Source organism: Lygodium microphyllum, unplaced genomic scaffold (genome assembly GCF_053477565.2).
Source record: "Lygodium microphyllum isolate KBCC unplaced genomic scaffold, Lygodium_microphyllum_v1.1.10 scaffold_76, whole genome shotgun sequence".
NCBI lineage: Eukaryota > Viridiplantae > Streptophyta > Polypodiopsida > Schizaeales > Lygodiaceae > Lygodium > Lygodium microphyllum.
In genome coordinates this window covers 432,156-452,450 of record NW_028229559.1, presented here as the reverse complement: position 1 = coordinate 452,450, position 20,295 = coordinate 432,156, and the positions used below count along the sequence as shown (strand labels likewise).

The 20,295-nt window shown below is 42.0% G+C and overlaps 1 protein-coding gene across 2 annotated transcripts in view; it reads right to left on the bottom strand.

The window, feature by feature from the left end:
• Positions 1-1,668: 1,668 nt before the first annotated feature.
• The window catches only part of LOC148008705 (molybdenum cofactor sulfurase-like), a 101,259-nt gene continuing 82,632 nt past the window's right edge, over positions 1,669-20,295 (bottom strand). For both annotated transcript variants that reach the window (XM_087674046.1, XM_087674047.1), the window contains 3 exons: positions 2,832-2,944; positions 2,562-2,672; positions 1,669-2,436 (listed from right to left, as the gene is read on the bottom strand). In XM_087674046.1, coding sequence (XP_087530172.1) covers positions 2,314-2,436; positions 2,562-2,672; positions 2,832-2,944 — 347 coding nt within the window. In that variant the 3' untranslated portion in view covers positions 1,669-2,313. The remainder of the gene's footprint in view (positions 2,437-2,561; positions 2,673-2,831; positions 2,945-20,295) is intronic.

Sequence of the window (20,295 nt, the reverse complement as noted above, 5' to 3'; positions counted from 1 at the left end):
ATAAAGCTCCTCAATTACTATCAGCTTATGAAAACATTGGCCCAGTCTAGAGCTTGGGGGAAGCTGCAAAGTGGTCAAGCCTAAATGTGGCATGAAGCCCTCAAGCATTTCGATTGGTGTCTCACCACAGAAAACGAGCTTGAAAGCATTACGAGAATGACTTAGACTTTGATGAATCATCCTTATGATAGGGAGATCACAGGGACCAGATGAATATCCTATACTAGCTCAAAGCAAATGGAACTTGGACAGATTCAAGGCCTTATTAGTGCTGTAGAATTTTCAATAGCAACATGGTCTTGATTATGAAGAAAATTTGCTCCCATTGCTTGCTGTAGGATTTTCAATAGCAACATGGTCTTGATTATGAAGAAAATCTGCTCCCATTGCTTACTTTCTAGGTTGTGAGAAAAAGTATTTTGCTTGCATAAAGCCCTTTACAAGCTCAAGCAAGCTCTTCGGGGCTTTACAAGTTCAAGCAAACTCGTCGTTTAAGGTACCACATGATGGATTTTTTCTTAAAGAACACTCTTTCTATCCCTCGATGTAAATATCTACATTCATCAGATTAGAGGGGGTTTGCTATGTGCTTTTGTATGTTTGACGATCTCCTTATTACTAGCTCAAATTCTAACATTATTGCTTCCATTAAGGTACAATTAAGCTCCATATTTGAGATGACTAATCTTGTTCATCGGACTTATTTCTTACTTATTGCTTACGCATACAAGGCATTGTAACATTTCAATGGTATTTGTGCCACAACATAAATGTGCCCTTCAAATACTAGATGGAGTCTTCCCTAAAAGTGTTTGAATAGTGTCTCTCCATTGGATCCCATCATGAAACTAAAGAAGAATTTGGATGCATTGTCTTTTAATAAGGAAAAAAACATGCACTTTGTTGCGATTGTAGTTTTGAAAAGGCATATCGATTCCACTTGTAAATGTTGTATCTATTTGGCTATACGTTTTATATGTTGAGTGGGGTGTTTAGCATTGCCCATAAGGTCATGACTTGACACTATTCAAAGAGCTTGCAGAAGCTGTTGTATAGATCGAAACTAGAGTATATGACTTGAGCTTTGTGTGTAATTGTGCACTTGTATCAGCACAAGATCTTGAGTGACTAGCCAGTGTCAGATGATGAATCATTTAAAGAAGACATAGAAGATGATCCCGATGAAGAATTTGAGGAAGTCTCAAATGATGAATTAGTGTCTCTCGATGGACAACTAATAGAGAAGATGATAGTAGATCCCGCTTTGAAGAAAGCAATATGTTTGTTAGGTTATAATTAAGTGGTCGAAAGGAGCTTAGAATGGGATTGGCTATGAGAAAGAAATGAAATGGTAATCCTTCTATGTGAACTATTCCCTTCGAACCATGGTTGAACAGTTAGGGTACCATTCCCTTGGAGCTTCTAAAGAAGGCAAAACTGGATGTGTGGGAGTAGGCCTTGGAGGATTGGTTGAGACATCTCAAGAGTGTTTTTGCATGCTCTTGAATGCCAAGCTTTCTAGATCAAGGCATAGGTACAATGAGACAGGCAAATTGGTGGCAAAGATGCAACCCTGATGTCAGAAAAGAACAGTCCAAGCTGGTGGCAAAAATGCAACCCTGATGTCAGAAAACAACAGTCCTAATATGCCAAGATCATATGAGCAGAATCAATTAATTGAGTTCCATTAATTGTACTATTCAAAAGCTCACTGCTCAATTGTTTGCAGTTGTTAAGGTAGTCATGCCATCGAAATTTCTTATAAAGAGAATGGCCGTAATGTTGTGACTAATCTATCCTATCATATTTCTAGTTCTGCAAATGGCAGTGTTTGGCATGAATGTTACTGACCAGCTTAGACATGATGTATGAACAGAGTTTTTTAATGATATTTTGCTGTATCCCATTCCAATGTGGTGGGAAGCTTTTTTACAACTGACAAGTCACCAAAGCTATAGCCAACCAGCCGAACAATCTTTCATGGCATACACATAGATGTTAAATGTATAAAAGCATGCCCAGAATGTCTCTCAGCTCAGCCAATATCACTTCAAAACTTCTTATATGTTTCAGTCTGATTGCCTTCAAGATGGCCACCCTGTAGGGTTATTACACTGTTGATAACCCAGGGTTTTGCTTTGTCTATAACCAACTCATTGTAGGCACTGTAGATAGGCTCCAGCTTTGATTATCGCTCTTCTGCGAGTAAGATGCCTTTGTCAGCATCTAGAGTCATCTTTGCCTATCTGCTGATAGCTGTGTGCCACCAACAAGTATGTGTAGAGGAGCTCTGCAGTTGCACATGGGCCATTTTTAGCACTCTTGAGCTCTTTTCAAGAAGACAGGGCAACCCACTTTTATAACTGTTAAACAGCTATCTTCTCTTTTTGTGTGGTGTTCTACATGTGCTAAGAGTACTCCAAACATGATTTTTCCCTGCAAATTTCACAAAACAAAATTCAAACATTTGAGGGCTAGCTTTTTGAGTATCTAGCACTCTATCATTTTTACTTTACAAAAGACACTCATAGTCTTATTTGCACAGTAGCATAATGGTGTACCTGGAATCTTCTGTAAGATGCAAGTATCAGCAAAGGATTGCTCTCTTCTTGAAGCCTTCCAGTATTTTGATCTATATTTATCATCTGACAGCGATTGCATCCACCCAAGACCTGATTCATGTAAAATCTTAGCTAAGAACTGATAGATCTATCAGCTTATTGGATACCAGCAAGGGCATGAATGTATTTGCATGCATACAAGAACACATGCACACCCAAAAGCCTAATCTTTGCTTTGAAAGCTTAGGTCTACATAAAAGAAAGACTTACTAGAAATTTCTCCCCCCCTAAGTATAGGGATTGCCACCCATCTTCTTCAAACGGAACTCCACCAGAAATCACAAAATTGGGCCGAAATTGCATTGCAGTTATGTGCGGTTTTGCTGGAGCAAGACATTCACTTAAATTTTCTATACAATCCTCTACTAGTTTTTGATAACCAAAGCTTGCACACAAGTGTACTCAAGCAAGAAATGAAACGTGGAAAAAACAAGTTATTATTCTCTTTGCGGGTATTTAAGCAGTTTGCATCCCAAGTCTTCAATCAGATCTGCCATATTCCCTAAAGATGAATATTCAAGTACAATAGTGAAACTATTCAGACAAGCAAGCAGGAAAGCATCTAATTTATCCAAGCAGTATGAATCTATTAGCCAGTAGTCCAGCACATGCCATATCTCTAATGCTAAGTGCAATATCTCTTTCCCACTAAGAAATGATCCTTCCCCCCAAAACCATAAAAAAGGTGGCACATTAAACCTTCATTAGATCATTAAACAGCCCCAAAACTCAAATGGACAAGTGCCCTTTGATGTTTCATAAGCAAAACCCTAAATTTTGGTTGGTTCCATCTCTATAAATACTGTATTAGGTCATAGAATAGCAGTTGCATCCCTTTGTCATCCAGTCTGCCTATCATTACCAGCCGCTCCATCTTAAGGCTCCCCACTGCTGTGTTTGGTTCCCCCTGCTGCTGCCATCACACCAGCCCTCTTTGCGACTGCTCCAGCCCCTGTTTGGCTGATTCCAGCTGCTACCTTAATCGTGACACCTTGGAGGAATGTTGTGTTTTGTGTAAATGTTTATATAGAAATCTAATCCCTTCAAATATTTTTGTAAAGAAACACTTTTGTTCATTAAAGAGGACGATAATGGCATCTGAAAGGACAAAAGCATGCATGAATGGTCTCTTCGAATAGGAAATGAAACAAAGACATAACTAAATCAGTTTTTCACGTTTGCACATTCTTCATGAAGATCTGCCACATTGTCATGTGATTAATGTGACAATACAAGGAAACATTATTAAGATTCATGACTATCCTGCATTATAGAATGTACACGTTTAGGGTTCAAGGGAACAACTATTTATGCACATATGAGACAAGTGTGAATACAACCTCATGCCAAACAACATGGGTTCAAGCCATTTAATGTATGTGAAAGGGGCCTAAAGCCAAGCAAGTGGGTGATGTTGTTAGCAGTCATGTTTGTCATGCCTTGTCATCTCTTGCTTGTGAGCCTCAGTTTGAGTAAGACGAGGACTTTTGGAGCTCTGACAGGTCTACTATCATGTGTTTTGATAGGGGAGGCTACTCATTCTAGAGTGGTTATGTGTTACATTAATAAATGTAACTTATGGGGAGATAAGCGCAAGGGATGACCATCCGGGGGCATTGGGCACCCAAACGGGGTCAAGGGGTGCCCAGAGAGTAAGTGAGTCTAAGGATAGTATGACTCACCTGAAGCTGATGGCTGGCAATCGGATCAGGATGAGGAAGCCAGCAACCTTCTAGGCGAGGCTGGGTGGTGAATCAAAGGATCTCTCTCGTGCTGTTGGAACTGGAACAGAGGGGGCACTTAACTGAATCTCAGACATCAACACAGGCACTATCTTACACTAGTATCAGAGCCGTTGGGCTACGTTTTCTTGGAAAGAGTCGAAAAGGCTTTCGTCTTCGTCTGCAGCCGAAGTGTGAGAGGGTTACATCAGTCGTCACCCTTCCGGACTGGAGCCTAAATCCAGTGCCTTAGACGTTTCCGTGTTGGCGGGTCTTTTCGGAAGAGCCGTTGGGTCCCGTCTTAGCCTGATGTGGATGCTTTCGTGTTGGCAATAGCTGCAGAATTGGCAGTGGTTATCACGCTAGTCTCACACACTAGAGGTCTCCAGTTTGAGTCCGGATTCGAATCTGTGGGCGTCGCCTGACAGATTACGTCTGTGTATCCTGTGTTCCTGCCCGACAGGCCTTATTTCAATGCGACCTGCACAGATTGGAGGAAAGTCGAACTGTTCCTCACGCTTTTGCTATCACTAAGCTATAAAGGCCATCGACATCTGCCCTCTTACTATAATCAGGGAAGTACCTCATCTTGTACGCAAAATTTCTTATATTTGCTTTTTAATTTCAGTGTATTATGGAGGGCAAAGAGGAAAAGGGGGTAACCGAAGATTCTAGTTCCGGGGACCATCCTATGGTGGATCCCCATGAAACGGAAATTCAAGAAGAACAATGGGAAGAATTTTTTGCTACACGAGAACAATTTGATGATTTAACTGCTCGTGTGCAAGCAGAGGGGGTTCATATGGAGTTGATAACTCAAGCACTCATAGAAATAAAATCTCAATTAGCCTTATTATTAGAAAGGGATAAAAATAAGGTAGAAACCTCAGACATTCCATCTTCATCGAAAGATCTAGATGTGATTATGTAAGATCCTAGGGAACCCCACCAAAAGCTGAGGGATAACCCAGTGTTAAAAGATATGAAACCCCCTCAATTTCACGAGGAGGAAAAAGACAGAAATAAAAACACTATCTTTAATTTTTTCCAAAAATTGGAGGATTTGCACAAACTTAAGAATACTCCACTACATCTCTAAGCGTTGGAGGCCAATTTAACCTTGGGACCAAAGGCATATAAATGGTGGAGAACTTTAAAGGAGACAAATAAAATACCTGAAACTTGGGCTCAATTTAAATCGGTCTTTTTGAAAGAATTCCTTCTTGAAAATAAAATGGAAAGAAATTGGGAAGATTGGGATTATGTCGGACAAAAGGGAAGACCTTTGCTGACATATCTCGAGGAGTATCGTGAGATAATCCTCAAATTGGAAGGAATAGATGAATTTCAAAAGACAAGAGGATTCATAAGGGGATTGAATAAGACCTGTAAAAAGGAAGTGAAAAGGAGTTCACCCAAGACGTTTGAAAAGGAAATTAAATTTGCATTAATCAATGAAGATAATACGTGTCCAGGTGTACTCACTAGTCTCACTGATATCGAGCCCAAGACTAAGGAATTTGAAGCCTCAAAATTTGTAGGCAAATTTAAAAGGAAAATACTATTTCTTAAGGGCAAGAAACAACCCTTTGAAAAGAAACAATATGTAATGCCAAAGTTAAGCCAAGATGACTTTGATAAAGCTAAAAAAGAAAGGTTGTGTTTCAATTGCCTATCCCCTAACCATGCTGCCTGGAATTGCCCTCAAAGGAAAAAGGGGAAATATAAAGGAAAGGATAAGGACAAGGGCAAGGGAAAAGATAAGCAAATCCACGTAGTGCAGACCTTGGAATTAAAGGGGCATGAAAAGTATAAATCTTTAGAGGACTTGCAGAAGGATGTAAAACACAGGTGTTGTATGTCAACTTCTATGTGGCAGCCTACTTTCGGACCACGTGATTTAGTTAGAGTGCATGGATTGATAACGGGAAAGAGGATTAATGTCATGATTGATGACTTTGCCACCCACAATTTCATAAATTATGCACTTGTCAAAAAATTAAAACTTTCCCGACAAAAGAGTAAACATCAATGTGTTGTTCGTATGATGCAAGGTCAGGATAATAAAATATGGCATACAATGGTATCCAATTTGGAAATCGAGATCCAAGGATATAAAGATAAGCTTGATTTCAAATTATAAATATGGAAAGAGCTGATATTACTTTAGGAAGGGAGTGGCTAGGGGGATTGGAACCATCCTTAAAACGTAGTTATCACCATAATACACTCGAATTTGAAAGGGATGGTAAGACTTTTGTGATTCAAGGTGAACATGAAGTATCTGATAACCCTTTGTTGTGTTCCATTGAAGTTCAAAAGCTGATAAAGAAGGAAGCTTGTAAGGTATATATGTTATGGTCCCTTCCTATACAGAACACTTTTATATTCTGTAATGTAAAGCAAAAATTTTCTTATGTTTGTGAGTTGAATGTAAGTAATGAATTAAGTGGTTTATTACATGAATTTAAAGATGTGTTTCCTTATGATTTACCAAGTGGCCTTCCACTAGATAGGGGTAATGTAAATCACTCAATTGACATAGATAAGGATACACAACCTATATGTAAACCACCTTGTAAACTAAGTAAAACACAGCACCAAGAAATTGAAAGACAAATTAAAGATTACCTTGATAAAGGGTTTAAACAACCCAGCAATTCACCTTGGGCTTCGCCAATTTTATTGGTGAAGAAAAAAGATGGTTCTATACGACTTTGTGTTGATTATAGAGCACTTAATAAGATAACAGTGAAGAATAAATTTCCTATGCCCAGAATGGATGATCTTTTTTATCAATTACAAGCAGCAAAATTCTTCACAAAAATAGACTTAAGATCAGGCTATCACCAAGTAAGAATTAAGGCACAGGATGTTCCTAAGACAGCATTTCATACTAAATATGGGCATTATGATTTTTTGGTAATGCCTTTTGGCCTCACTAATGCACCAGCTACTTTTATGAAGCTAATGAATAGTGTGTGACGGCCCTATCTAGGACACTTTATAGTAGTCTTCTTGGATGATATCTTGATCTTTAGTAAATCAAGAGAAGAACATTTGGAACACTTACGATTAGTATTCCAATTGTTAAGAACACATTCCCTTTATGGGAAGAAAACTGAATGTGAATTCTTCGCACAAGAGGTCAAATATGGGGCATATTATCTTGAAAGAGGGAATCAAAATGGATCCAAAAAAAGTAAGGGCAATTATTGAATGGCAATCTCCAAGGAACCTCGAAGAGCTGCAGATCTTCCTAGGTTTATCTGGACATTATCGTAGATTCATTCAAGATTATGCCAAGATAGTTGTTCCAATGACGGACCAACTTAAAGGGAAAGGAAAGAGCTTTAATTGGGGAACATACCAAAATGAAAGTTTTCCAAAACTTAAGGTAGCTATTGCTACAGCTCCAGTACTATTAATTGTGGATCCCAATAAACCATTCGTGGTTGAAGCTGATGCCAATGATAAGGAAGTAGGCACGCTCTTATTACAAGAAGGTCAACCAGTTGCTTTTGAAAGCAAGAAATTGGACCATGCAAAACGGAATTATTCTGTTTATGAGAGGGAGTTGTATGCAATAGTACATGCAATGAAGAAATGGAGGCACTATCTATACGGTGCCAAACTTTTGATCTTGTCGGATCATGAAAGCATTAAGTGGGTTAATGACCAACCGGATCTACAAGGGCGTAAAGCTGGATGGGCCGAACTCCTCCAAGAGTTCGACTACGAAATAAGATATAGAAAGGGAAAGTACAATATAGTGGCTGATGCACTCAGCAGAATACCCATCATAAATTAATTGAGTTTTATTCACTTCACTTCCGATTTACTTGAATCCTTAAAAGGGAAATGTCAAGTTGATCCGGCATATTTCAATATATGGGAAGCAATAAAAAATGGGGATCCAAATGGAAGGGCCTCCACTGAGGAAGGAATGTCTGAGGATGTTCAATAAGGAAATGGAGTATCAGGGGTTGCTCAATTGGGATTCAAGTGGAAGAACTTTACCATTGATAATGGTTATTTACTCTACAAGGGTAGGGTACGTGTCCCGAAAGATGAAGAAATAAGACGCCAGATACTCTTTGAGTGTCATGATACCCCTAGTACGGGACATCCAAGAGTTAATAAGACTTAGTCTCATTAAAAGGCAATTCTATTGGCCTGGAATGAATAAGGACGTCCTTGACTATGTGGTCAAATGTAATAAATGCCAGGTTAATAAAGCTGAAAGATTGAAAATGGGGAGACTTCACCCATTAGAGATTCATTCGAGAAAATGGGAGAGTATCTCCATGGACTTTATTGTCTCATTACCCAGGACACAGAGGGGGCACGACTCTGTGTGGGTGATTGTGGATAGGTTAACCAAAATGGCTAAGTTTATTCCAACTTCAACTGATGTTAAAACACCAAAATTGGCTAGATTGTTCATAGAGAACATATACTGATTGTATGGCCTTCCGGCAAATATAGTTTCTGATCGGGATAGTCAATTTTGGTGGGCAGTATTTAGGAAGTTTGATACTAAACTTAGCATGAGTACGGCGGAGCACGCGCAAAAACTGATGGGCACATTGAAAGGATTAATCAAATCCTTGAAGATATGCTCAGGGCATATGTAAGTAAAAGGCAAACTAATTGGGAAGAGTATCTACCGATAGCAGAGTTTGCATATAATAGTGCCAAGCACTCTTCCACTGGATATAGTCCATTTATGCTAATGTATGGGTTTCAGCCCAGAGCTCACTGCATAAGGAAAAGGTTCAGCCAGCCAAGGATTTTTTGGAGGATATGAATAATATGTTAAAATTTGCTCAAGAAAATATTAAGAAAGCTCAAAATCGGGCTAGAGCTTATGCAGATCCTCACCGAAGAGACATCTCCTTTGAAGAAGGGGAATTGATCTATCTTAAAGTGCCTAAACAAACTAAAACCATGAAAACGAGACGATGTTCAAAGCTTTCACCCAGGTATTGTGGTCCTTTCACAATACTTAAAAGGGTGGGAGAACAGGCTTACAAGCTCCAACTACCTGCTGGTAGTAAAACACATCCAATTTTTCATGTAAGTAAGCTAAGGAAGAAGCTGGGTGATTTGGATAATCTAATCTTAAATGATAATATTGAGGAGCTATTAGATGACCAATCTAATCCACATGAACCAAAAAAAATTTTAAATGTTCGTAGCAGACGAACAAGGAACACTATTTATCAAGAATATCTGGTCAAATGGAAAGATTGTTCAAAAGAAAGCTCACCCTGGGAGTGAGTAAGTACTTTAAGGAAAAGGTTTTCCAATTTACGGTTGGACCTTCAAAGTATCGTTTTCGAGGATGAAACCGATTCTTAAGGGGAAGGAAATGTTACATTAATAAATGTAACTTATGGGGAGACAAGTGCGAGGGACGATCATCCGAGGGCATTGGGCACCCGAACGGGGTCAAGGGGTGTCTAGAGAGTAAGTGAGTCTAAGGATAGTATGACTCACCTGAAGCTAACAGCTGGCAGTCCGATTAGGATGAGGAAGCCAGCAACCTTCTAGGCGAGGCTGGGTGGTGAATCAAAGGATCTCTCTCGTGCTGTTAGGACTGGAACAAAGGGGACACTTAACTGAATCTCAGACATCAACACAGGTGTTATCTTACATTATGTGGGTGCATTTCTTTTATTTGTCGCGTTCCAATGTGTTTTCCATGGTCAGTTTCTGCATTTCCCAGGCTGTCCACACTTGTCCGAATTTGTCCTTGCCAGTCAGATTTTTTTGTGGCCACTTGCCTTTTTTCTGGCATTTTCCCAATGCAACCAGCATTAAATGCTGGTCGGCCCGTATTTATGGCATTTATTGCAGCAGGTCGGCAAGCTTAGGGCTTTTATGGCTATTCATAGCTTGCCCATTCCGCACTAGGTAGATTATCTCATTCAGTTTTCTTCCTCTCCAACAGGTGCACACTCTGACTCCATCTTCCTCCATCTCCAGTGCTACCGTCATCATCAGCCTGATCTAGTGCCCTCACTAACACTGTGGGCTGCCTGCAGAGACTGATCCATCAATCATCATTGTATCAGCTTGGCGGGGGTACTAATACCAATTTTGTTATATGCAGACGATACGGTGCTCATCTCAAATTCACCCGAGAGACTACAACGACATCTAGATGCTTTTTTTTTGCAAATAAAGTGTGGCTAATTATATTACTTCAGGAAAAACCTGAATACAAAGAAGTCCTCATGCTCAATACACTAGCTAGAGCTGATGCAGAGTCACAGATGTATCAAGTATGCAAGCCTCTTAGGGCGGTCTAGGGGGGATGGGGGCAAGCGGCCATGGGGGGGGGGAGGATATATCGCCACATCTAGGGCTGCTTGCCTGCATCACAAAAAACGAATGCTAGCCACCCCAAGTGCGCATGAAATGAAAACGGAGCTCCTGACAAGCTTGAGACTCGCCCTGCACCTAGTACCATCAACCGCGAAGAGAGTGGATGATGGAGGTCCAAAGCTCTGCTAAAGTCACCTGTACAGAAAGTCTCTCCCCACCAAAAACCTCCTGACACCGCCCCTTTCAAATATGCCATCCAGTAAGGCTCCCTTCAATCTTGGTCAACTTTCCTGAGAGAGTGTATCACAATTATCAATATGCTACTAAACTTGATGATTTGCTTCATGGTGCACTCCTATTTGGTGGATAGGACCTAAGGAGTACGAGATAGTTGTACATGAGTAGATGAACTTGTTTGTGGCCAATATACCTCCATCTTACCTATCTCTTTCCAATCCAAAGATGGCGGAAACTTGTGTGGGTGCCTTCTAACAAGTATAGACCTTCTTACCCAATGATCTGTGTTGATAGGCAATGGACCTACATCCCCAAGTATGTGCATACCATCACCTGGTGGCTGATTTTCAGCATTTTCTTGCTGTTGTAACCTGTTTTCAGCATGTTCTTCTTGTTGCTCTATTCCATCATGTGCATATATTTGCTGTCCATTATCTTCTAGCTGTAGCACAATAGGTTGCTGCTCATTTTCAGCATCAAAAGGGACAAAATCTTCAACTAATGGTTGTTGAATGGCTGGCTGTTCATGCTGACATTTGACCTTCTTTTTGTCAAGGTCACCATGTGTAGCATTTTTCAACAACTTTGCCTCATTAAATACTACATCTCAGTTGCGTACTATCTTCCTATCCTGAGGAAGCCAAACTATATAACCCATCTCCCTCATCTCCATATCCCATGAAGATGCCCTTGATAGATTTCATATCCAGTTTATTCCTCTCATTTACGGGAATATGCACAAAGGCATCACAACCAAAGATATGCAAATGGTCATATAAAGTAGGTTTGCTAGACCAAACCTCTTCAGGCATGCCATTTTCCAATGCACGATTGATAGAACGATTGCATACATGAACTGCAGTTTTAAGGGCCTCTCCATAGAATTGTTGTGGAAGATTAGCTATGGACAACATGCATCTGGCTCTCTCACAAAGTGTGTGATTATCTTTCAAACGCACCATTTGATGCATTGTAAGGGGCTATCAACTCCCTCTTAATACCATGCATCTCACAAAACTTTTCGAACTCATTAAAAACATACTTGCCCCCATTATCTGTTCTTATAGCTTTTAACTTGAGCCCTTTCTGTGTGGTAACAAAAGCATGAAACCTTTTAAAGGCATCCAACACCCTTTTTGCTCTTTAATGCATATATCCATGACTTCTAATTGAAATCATTAATAGAAGTGACAAAGCACCATGCATCCCCATGTGAATTGACAGGCATAGTGCACACATCAAAGTCTACTAAATCAAGAGCATTTGACTTCTTAATGACACCAGAGTAATAAAGAGACTTCACATGATTTCCATATATGCAATCATTACAAAAGTCGAGACCAGAGCCTTTTATATAAAATCTCCCTAAAGAGGAAAGAACCTGAAGGTCTTTCTGGCTCATATGGCCAAGTCTTTTATGTCAAAGTTCTATATGTGAATGAACTTCAGCCATAGCCAAAAACTTGCCAGGTAATGCTCTATAATGCAAAAAATACAAAGTCCCCTTTTTGCTGCCTTTAACAATCAGCATAGAGCCCTCGTGGACCTTCCAATATCCACCACCAAAGGTAGTAAAATATCCTCTCGCATCAAGCCGCCCATTGGCAATAAACTTTTCTTTATGCCAAGTACATATCCGACATCTTGCAAAATCAGCCCTTGGCCATTTTCAAGGGCCAAGTGAATAATACCTACACCCTCTATTTCACATGCATAATTGTTGCCCAAGCCTTACCTAGGCAACCTGCAATGTATTCAAAAAATGACTCCAAAGAGAGAGTAACATGAAAGGAGGCACTGCTATCCACTATCCATAATTGGAACAACCTATCATGAGCTGAAAGTAAGACATCAATCACCTCATTTTTGGTGATGTGCATATCACCTATTGCTACCATAACATCTACATCATTACATGAGGCTACAACAAGTATCTCTCCAATGTCAGAGAGCTCTTCAATGACCACACTAGATGCAACATTTGCCTTTGCAACTTCTTTTGAGGGAGAGTTGTCATCATCTTTCTTGACATCCTTTTTTTTCTTTCCTTGATGTTTCTTTCTTTCTTGCTCTTTCTTGTAGTACTGACAATCTAGCTTTTTATGCCCTTTACGTCCACATTGATAGTGAATAACATCTTGTTGTTTGCCATTGCTTTTACTCCTACTTTTGCCTGTACTCCTTGCATTACCCCTTTTCTCTAACCTGCCCCTAAGATGATAGGCTGAACCACTGCTTTCTCCACAACATTTTCTTCTAATCTCTTCATTGAGAATAGAGCCCTAACACCATCAAAGGTTAAAGCAAGGTTGTTGCTTCATGAAACAACCAAAGACTCCCAACTATTAGACAAGGTCATCAACAAAAAAAATAGCCTTTAATTTATCATTGAAGGGCTACAAACTAAAATCCTGCAAAAACTGACTTCAAATCCCTGTGAAAGCACTCAAATGCTCCGATATTGGCTTAGACTCATTCAACTCCATGTTCACAAGCTTGCGCATGAGATGCACTTGATTTATTGGAGTTGTATTTTCATTAAGTATCCATCAACTTTTTCCATATGGCATAAGCCATATCAAGACGCTTAATGTCTGTAAGTACATCATCAGATACAACCATTTTAATGTATGTAATGGCCTTCTTGTTGAGTGTAGCCCATCATAGCTGCAAGCTTGATTTCCAAGAGAGCATGATCACAGTCCTTGAGAAACAAAATGCCTTGCATCTTGTCGTTCCACAAGCCAAAGCCAGTGCCATCAAACCTCTTGATTTCAAGAAGGGATTTAGTGTCACTATTGCTAGAAGCATTAGTGGCCATTATTCACCAAAGTGCCAAGTACCAATGCTGTATTTTATGAAAGTAAACATTAGACCGAATATTCAGCTAATTTCAGCCCATAATTTCAAGAGATAAGAGCAAGATTTGATCCAAGTTCATGTACAGCAGTAGAAGGAATGACTTTCAACAATATAACTAAGATTTCAGCATATAATCCATACATACACCACTGCAAAGTGACTCCCACTTCAGCAATATAACCAAAAATGCATTTACAACAATCCCAGATCTGCAAGTGATCACTAAGACTACTGCACCATGAATATTCAGTAATATATCAACTCTATGGAGCTGTCAAACATGTGTATTGCATACATACGTGCCCAAAAGTACTTCTAGTACATAGAAACACCAGAATTCTCTGCAATTTTTCAAAATCTCACAAGAGAGAGATAATATGCTCAAGTTTCACTGCATATTGCACCAAGATTGCTTCAGCAATGTCCCCAATTTACATTTCACACATCAATTTTGCCAAAATTCACAAATTTCAGTAAAAGCCCCAAAATTTCATTGATCAATCTCCCTCGATTGTGTTCCTGCAAGCATGAAATAGGCAAATTTAGCAAAATTTTACAGAATTTTGCAAAAGCCCCAAATTTATCGGGTCCAAATGTGCACTAATGTCAGTGAATTCTGCTCAGCCGAGTAAAATTTCACTATTACATAAAAACCCCAAAGTTTTCAAGGCCAATGTACACAATTTCTGCAATTTCCAAGTCCACTGTCACTATTATGTATGAACAGTACCAAATTTGGGAAACCCCCCAAATTTTTTAGCATAAAAATGCACTAATCTAAGAACCATGCTTGCATGCACAAACCAGGGCTTAAGAAGATGTCCCATGTCATAAAAAAACTTCACATGCTATTTCCTGGTGGCTTTCTACCGTGCGATGCTGCCGTCTGCCCACGCCTGTTGGCGCAAGGTCTCCACCAGGCATGTCGCCTCACGTTTGGCTTGTGCCGTCACCTGCTGACCTGCTATGCCTGGTCCATGCTGTCCATCAGGTCACGAACAATGGTCACGACAGCTGCCACACAGGTCACATATGCTAGAGTCATGATGAACAGCCAGTACCTTGGTCAATGCAGTCACGCAGTCTGCCACCTCCACACACCTGCTGGAATCGTGACGAACACTTAGTGACTAACAAAAAAGGTGAACGGCTCCTCCTCGAGCTCAGAACTGACTCGCACTATTGGGAAGCGCACACATTGTTGTCGTGACTCTAATACTAGTTTGTTGAGATAAGTGTGCAATGAAGTGCGAGACAAAAATTGAACAAGAGCAAAGCTGAGAGTGAGAGTGACAAAATCCCAAGATGAGTGTACCAGTTAGTGTTCCAATACACAAAGAATAGAATGAATTTGTATGTTGGGATACAAATAAGGGTGCGTTCACACCTATAAGTTTATACACACAGAGATTAAAGGGACTTTACATCCGAAGGGACTTTACACCCAACAGTGTTGACACTTTTCCTTTATTTCCTAACCATGCATCGAGCTCCCTTACCCCAACCCTTTATGTTCCGGACTTGGGCTTTCCACTCCTCTCAATTTATGGCCTTACTAGGCTTGGTACCTAGGTTGTCTTCACTCAGCAAGCTATTTGTATTGAGGATTCTTCTACAAGGACTGTTATCGTGACAAGTTGGTAGAATAGCGAGGTTTACAAGCTCCATTCCCCTCTCTTATGTAGGGTCCTCCAAGGTAGTTGTCTCTTGCTACCCTTGTTCCTGCTTGTGCACCATATTTTCCACAAGTTCCTTCCTATCCCCTACCCTCTCCTCCAATGATGCCCTTGTACCCCCCATCCCTTTCCAAGAAAAACAATCTTGGTGATGCGGTTGTAGATTTTCCGGCCCCTAGTGTTTCAGAGGGGGTTCCCCAAGATCGTGAGGAGCTTCTTCATCGACGAACTTCGCTGACATTGGCATTCCTCTTGCCACCCCAAGATCTGTTTCTCCCTTGGCCTTCCGCCACATCCAATATCAGAGAGGGGTGGTTAGCAGTCATGTTTGTCATGCCTTGTCATCTGCTACTTATGAGCCTCAGTCTGAGTTAGACAAGGACTTTGGAGCTCCGACAGGTCTATCGTGTGTTTTGATGGGGGAGGCTACTCATTCTAGAGTGGCTATCTGGGTGCATTTCTTTTTTTTGTCGAGTTCTATTGTGTTTTCCATGGGCAGTTTTTGCATTTCCCAGGCTATCCACACCTACCAAACATTTTCCTTGCCAGTCAGCTTTTTCTATCGCCACCTATCTTTTTTTCTAGCATTTTCCCAATGTGAACAACATTGAATGCTGGTCACCCAAAATTTATGACATTTATTGAAGTAAGTTCACCAATTTAGGGCATTTATGGCTATTTATAGCCTGCCCATCCCACACTTGGCAAATTATCTCATTCAGTTTTCTTCCTCTCTAGCAACTGCACACTCCGACTCCGTCATCTTCCTCTAGTGCTGCCATCATCATCAGCTTCGTCTCGTTCCCTCACTAAGGCTGTGGGCTGTGTATAAGGACCAATCAGTCCATCATCATTGTATCAGCATTCTTCTTCAATCAATGCAGTATTCTTCCCTCATCTTCTACTTCCTTTGTGTGTGTGTGTGTTCGTGTTTCTCTTCCATTTCGCACTCTCACAGATGCAACAAGCATGCATATAATTAACTAAGGCTTAATTAAATATTATATATAATATGTATTTCATCGTCCATGTTTTTCATAGTCTCCTCCCTCAAGTAAGACTAACAAGCATAACAGTCACCTATAATCTTATCATTGGTATTAAAGCCTGCAATTGATATAGGACAGAGGGAATGATCAGTTGACAGGCCATGACTAGAATTTTTGCTGCCATAACTGCATAAGTTGCAGCTATTACTGTTCAAAAAGTAAACCAAACCTCTCAGATGAGCAGCACATCTCCAACAAAGTCGCATAACTTCATTTAAGGCCTTGGGCAGAAGCTGACTGGGTCTCAGCCTGCCATGTCAGGAAGCAGGCTGCCATAACTACATAAAAATATGCAGGTTACAGCATCAACCTGGTCCAAAACAGCTGTCTCTTGCCACACAGACATTCGAGACTGCTGGAAAATGCTACAGCAGTTGCCAAGTCAGCATTTCTAGGACAAAGCAGCCCCAGAACAGGAAGGAGATTTTATTTACAGGTTTCCAGCACTGAGAAAATTCACACACTTTTGCTGAAAACACAGCATCACATACATATACTTACCATGCAAATTGAGAGTAGGAAGAGAAGGGAAATTAGCCTGTCTTCATGGCTGATCTTTAGCACATTGACATGGCTTTTCTTCCTGACCTTGAAGTGGAAGAAGAGCTTCAAAAGAAGTACTCCAATGAATTTACATTCTCCTGTCTTTAACATAGCAATGAAAGAAGAGGGAAATCAAAGAGACAATTTGCAAAATAGGAGTAGGCATGAGTGGTGGGCAGGATGTCTATTTATAGAAGTGTGGATCCTCCTAAATTAGGGTTTGGCTTATAGGACACAAAAACTCTCTAGGGACATCCCTTTCATTTTCCCCCTAGGGAACAGATTACTTGAGAGTCCAAAAAAAAAGGGTTCAATGCACCCTTTGCCTGATGCCCTCTTGCTTTGGGATGGAATGCCTTGGAGTGAAAGAAAAATTGGACTTGAGTTATCTTGATTGTCCCTTCTTGGCTCCAATTTTGGGCCTAAGAGAGGGTGTTGGGATAAAAATGAATTAAACCAATTAGCTCTTAGCCTTGAAACTCAAAAGTACCAAACTTTCATTAAAAAGAAACACAATCCTAGAGTGTCCCCCCCCCCCCCCCCATTTTTCACATCTCATTTTCAAGTAAAAACACTCCTGTCGTCGCGCGCTCTGCTGTTCCACCCCTGCCACCGCACCAACTCCCCCGCCGTCTGTCTCGCCTAGGACATGTAGCAGTCCAAGCATAACCAACGGGGCACAAGTCAGTGCATAGATAGCAGGTATAAGTGTCAAACCTTCTGCTTACAGATTGCAATCATCAACTTCTCAGTAAACCAAAGTCTATCCAGCTCCAAAACAGCCTCAAATCATGTCAAACATTCACTTTGAAGTGTTAGGTCCAATACATGAGCATTGGGGTAACTATAGGCATCCTGTCTTCATGAATCCAATTCATAGATTGCATTTACTGCTTGCAACCACTAAAACAATGTCACTGCAGTAATTACCAGCCTTAGACTTCAACTTCCATGATCACTTAATGCTCAACTCAATCCATAAACCTCCAACACACATATCCCATGTCATACATATGACAAATGCCAGCCAAGAATTCTAATGTCTAAATAGACTTGAAAAAGCATTTGAAATCCTGTTAAGTGTGGGTTAGACACCCGGTCACCCTATTCTTCCCCAAACTGGCGATAGACTATCGCCATCTTGTGGAAGACTTTGGACAGCTCTTCGGCATTGTCCTTCCAACCTATTTCGCGAAGGCAGTGACAGCCGCAAGAGTCCCAAAGATACGGGTGGCAATGAAAGAGACAAAGAATATACCACAATTTCAAGAGATCGAGGCAGGCGGATACTCCTTTAGGCAGCAGGTCATTGTGATTGGGCAACTAGGGCAGTGCCTGCATTGCCATGACTTTGGGCATCTGGTAGCACAGTGCACGCACTTCGAAGCTAAGGCGGCTCCGCCGACAGGCCCACAGGTGGACTCGAACGGCTTTACACAGGTCCAAAGACGACAGAGAGGGAGACTGCAGGGGGGCCGCAGTCATCCCCTCAAACCACAGCCACGGCAGTAGGGGGCAAGAGAGCAAGCATTGCCCCCCCGGCAAAGCACCCCACAGCCCCACCTGGTAGGACCTCAAGCCTACACATCCACCCCCCACGGAGGCATCACAAGCCACCTCACTCGAGCACCCATATCCTCCACCCCCCCCCCCCTCCCCACGGTCCCCCCCCCCCCGACCCTAGTCCACAAACCCCCCTCCTCCAGAGCTACCGGGCCCCCCCCCCTCCCAACACCCGTCGTGTGCTTCCGACCAAGTCACCATCCCTCCATCCTCCCCCTCCCCACCATCACCCCTGTCAACCAACCCCCCTGATCCCCACCCAATACAAGTGACCCCCCCCCCACCCACAGGAGGTGAGGAGCCCCATACGCCGACCATCCTCCACTCACCGACAGTCTAGTCGCCCCTCCCCACACAGCCACTAGCTCATCCGTCCATGTAGCATGTCACACTTTCCCGAGACAGGCGCAGCTGCTACCACAGGAGTTTTTTCGCAGTGGGCCATGGTCTTACCTGAGAGTTGCGCAACGTAGAGAGTTCTAGCTACCCTTGGAGGTGGGAATCTTCGTGGTACGCAAGTCAAGGAGCGGCAAGGTCCATCTACTAGCACCAACGGATGGATCAAACTACGCCTTCTTCCTTCAGACTTCTCACACAAGAGACTGAACGACGACGCAGATAGAGGAGGAGGTGAAGAGTCAGGTGGCAGATCACATCTACCAGTGGATGGGAGAAAATGGACTTGCACTTTTTTCCCAGCACTGACCAAGTTACATGATGGACATTAACTAGTGGGCTGGGGCAGAGGTCCCACATCTGAGCATTATCTTTCAAGCCCCTCCGCAGTGGAGAGCTCCGATGGATGTGGTCGAGTGGCCGCTGGCACAAGCGGCCCATTTCTACCAATGTACAAAGTCTCGCTTCTCGGTTTGGTCTATCAATGCCCTGGTGGTACCACCAGGCGCATCCATCACCCCCATGGTCCATGGGGGAATGGAATTCACCGTCCAGGCTGGCAACCAAGCGTATCCACATGCCTCATAGCTCCTCTTCTTCATCAGTAGCTTCCACACCGAACAAATGCTTGTTCGGTTAGCCACCGGTTTCCCTATGGTTTTACATCTTGCATCCTAGAATGTGAATAGCCTTGACTATAGTGGAGCACGTGGTTCCAAGAAGTTGATTGTTCAACAGGAGTTGTAGCCTGCCCTTGCCGAACGGATCGACATCTTACTTCTACACGAGCACAAGCTCACTCCCGCCCAGGCCCAGCGGGTAGGAAAGGTACTCCCGAGCAATTCACACACTTACTGAGAGCACGCCATCGGTGCCACGGCAGGAGTGGAGGTGTATGCACGTCTATTGGCCCGAGCCTCACCACCTATGTACGAGACCACGGGACGATAGTGACAGGAAGGGTTCTATGGATCAAATTGGACATTGGGGACTCATGCCCTAGAGTCCTCAATGTCTATGCCCCTACTAAGGTTAGGGCACGTAGCAGGTTCTGGATGGAGATCACAGCAAGACTCCTAGAGGTGGACTCCTAGATTGTTGGAGGAGACTTCAACAACCTGGAGGCCTTAGAGGACCAACAAGGCAGAGGTAGAAACTACTAGGGCATGCCTGGGGAGGAACAAGAGGCATGGGAGGTCTTCTTATTACTAGCAACCGGAGTACGCGATGCTTGGAGAGACCCAGCTTTCCACAAGAGGGAGAGGAGAGGTCGCTGGATTTCTCTTGGGGATAC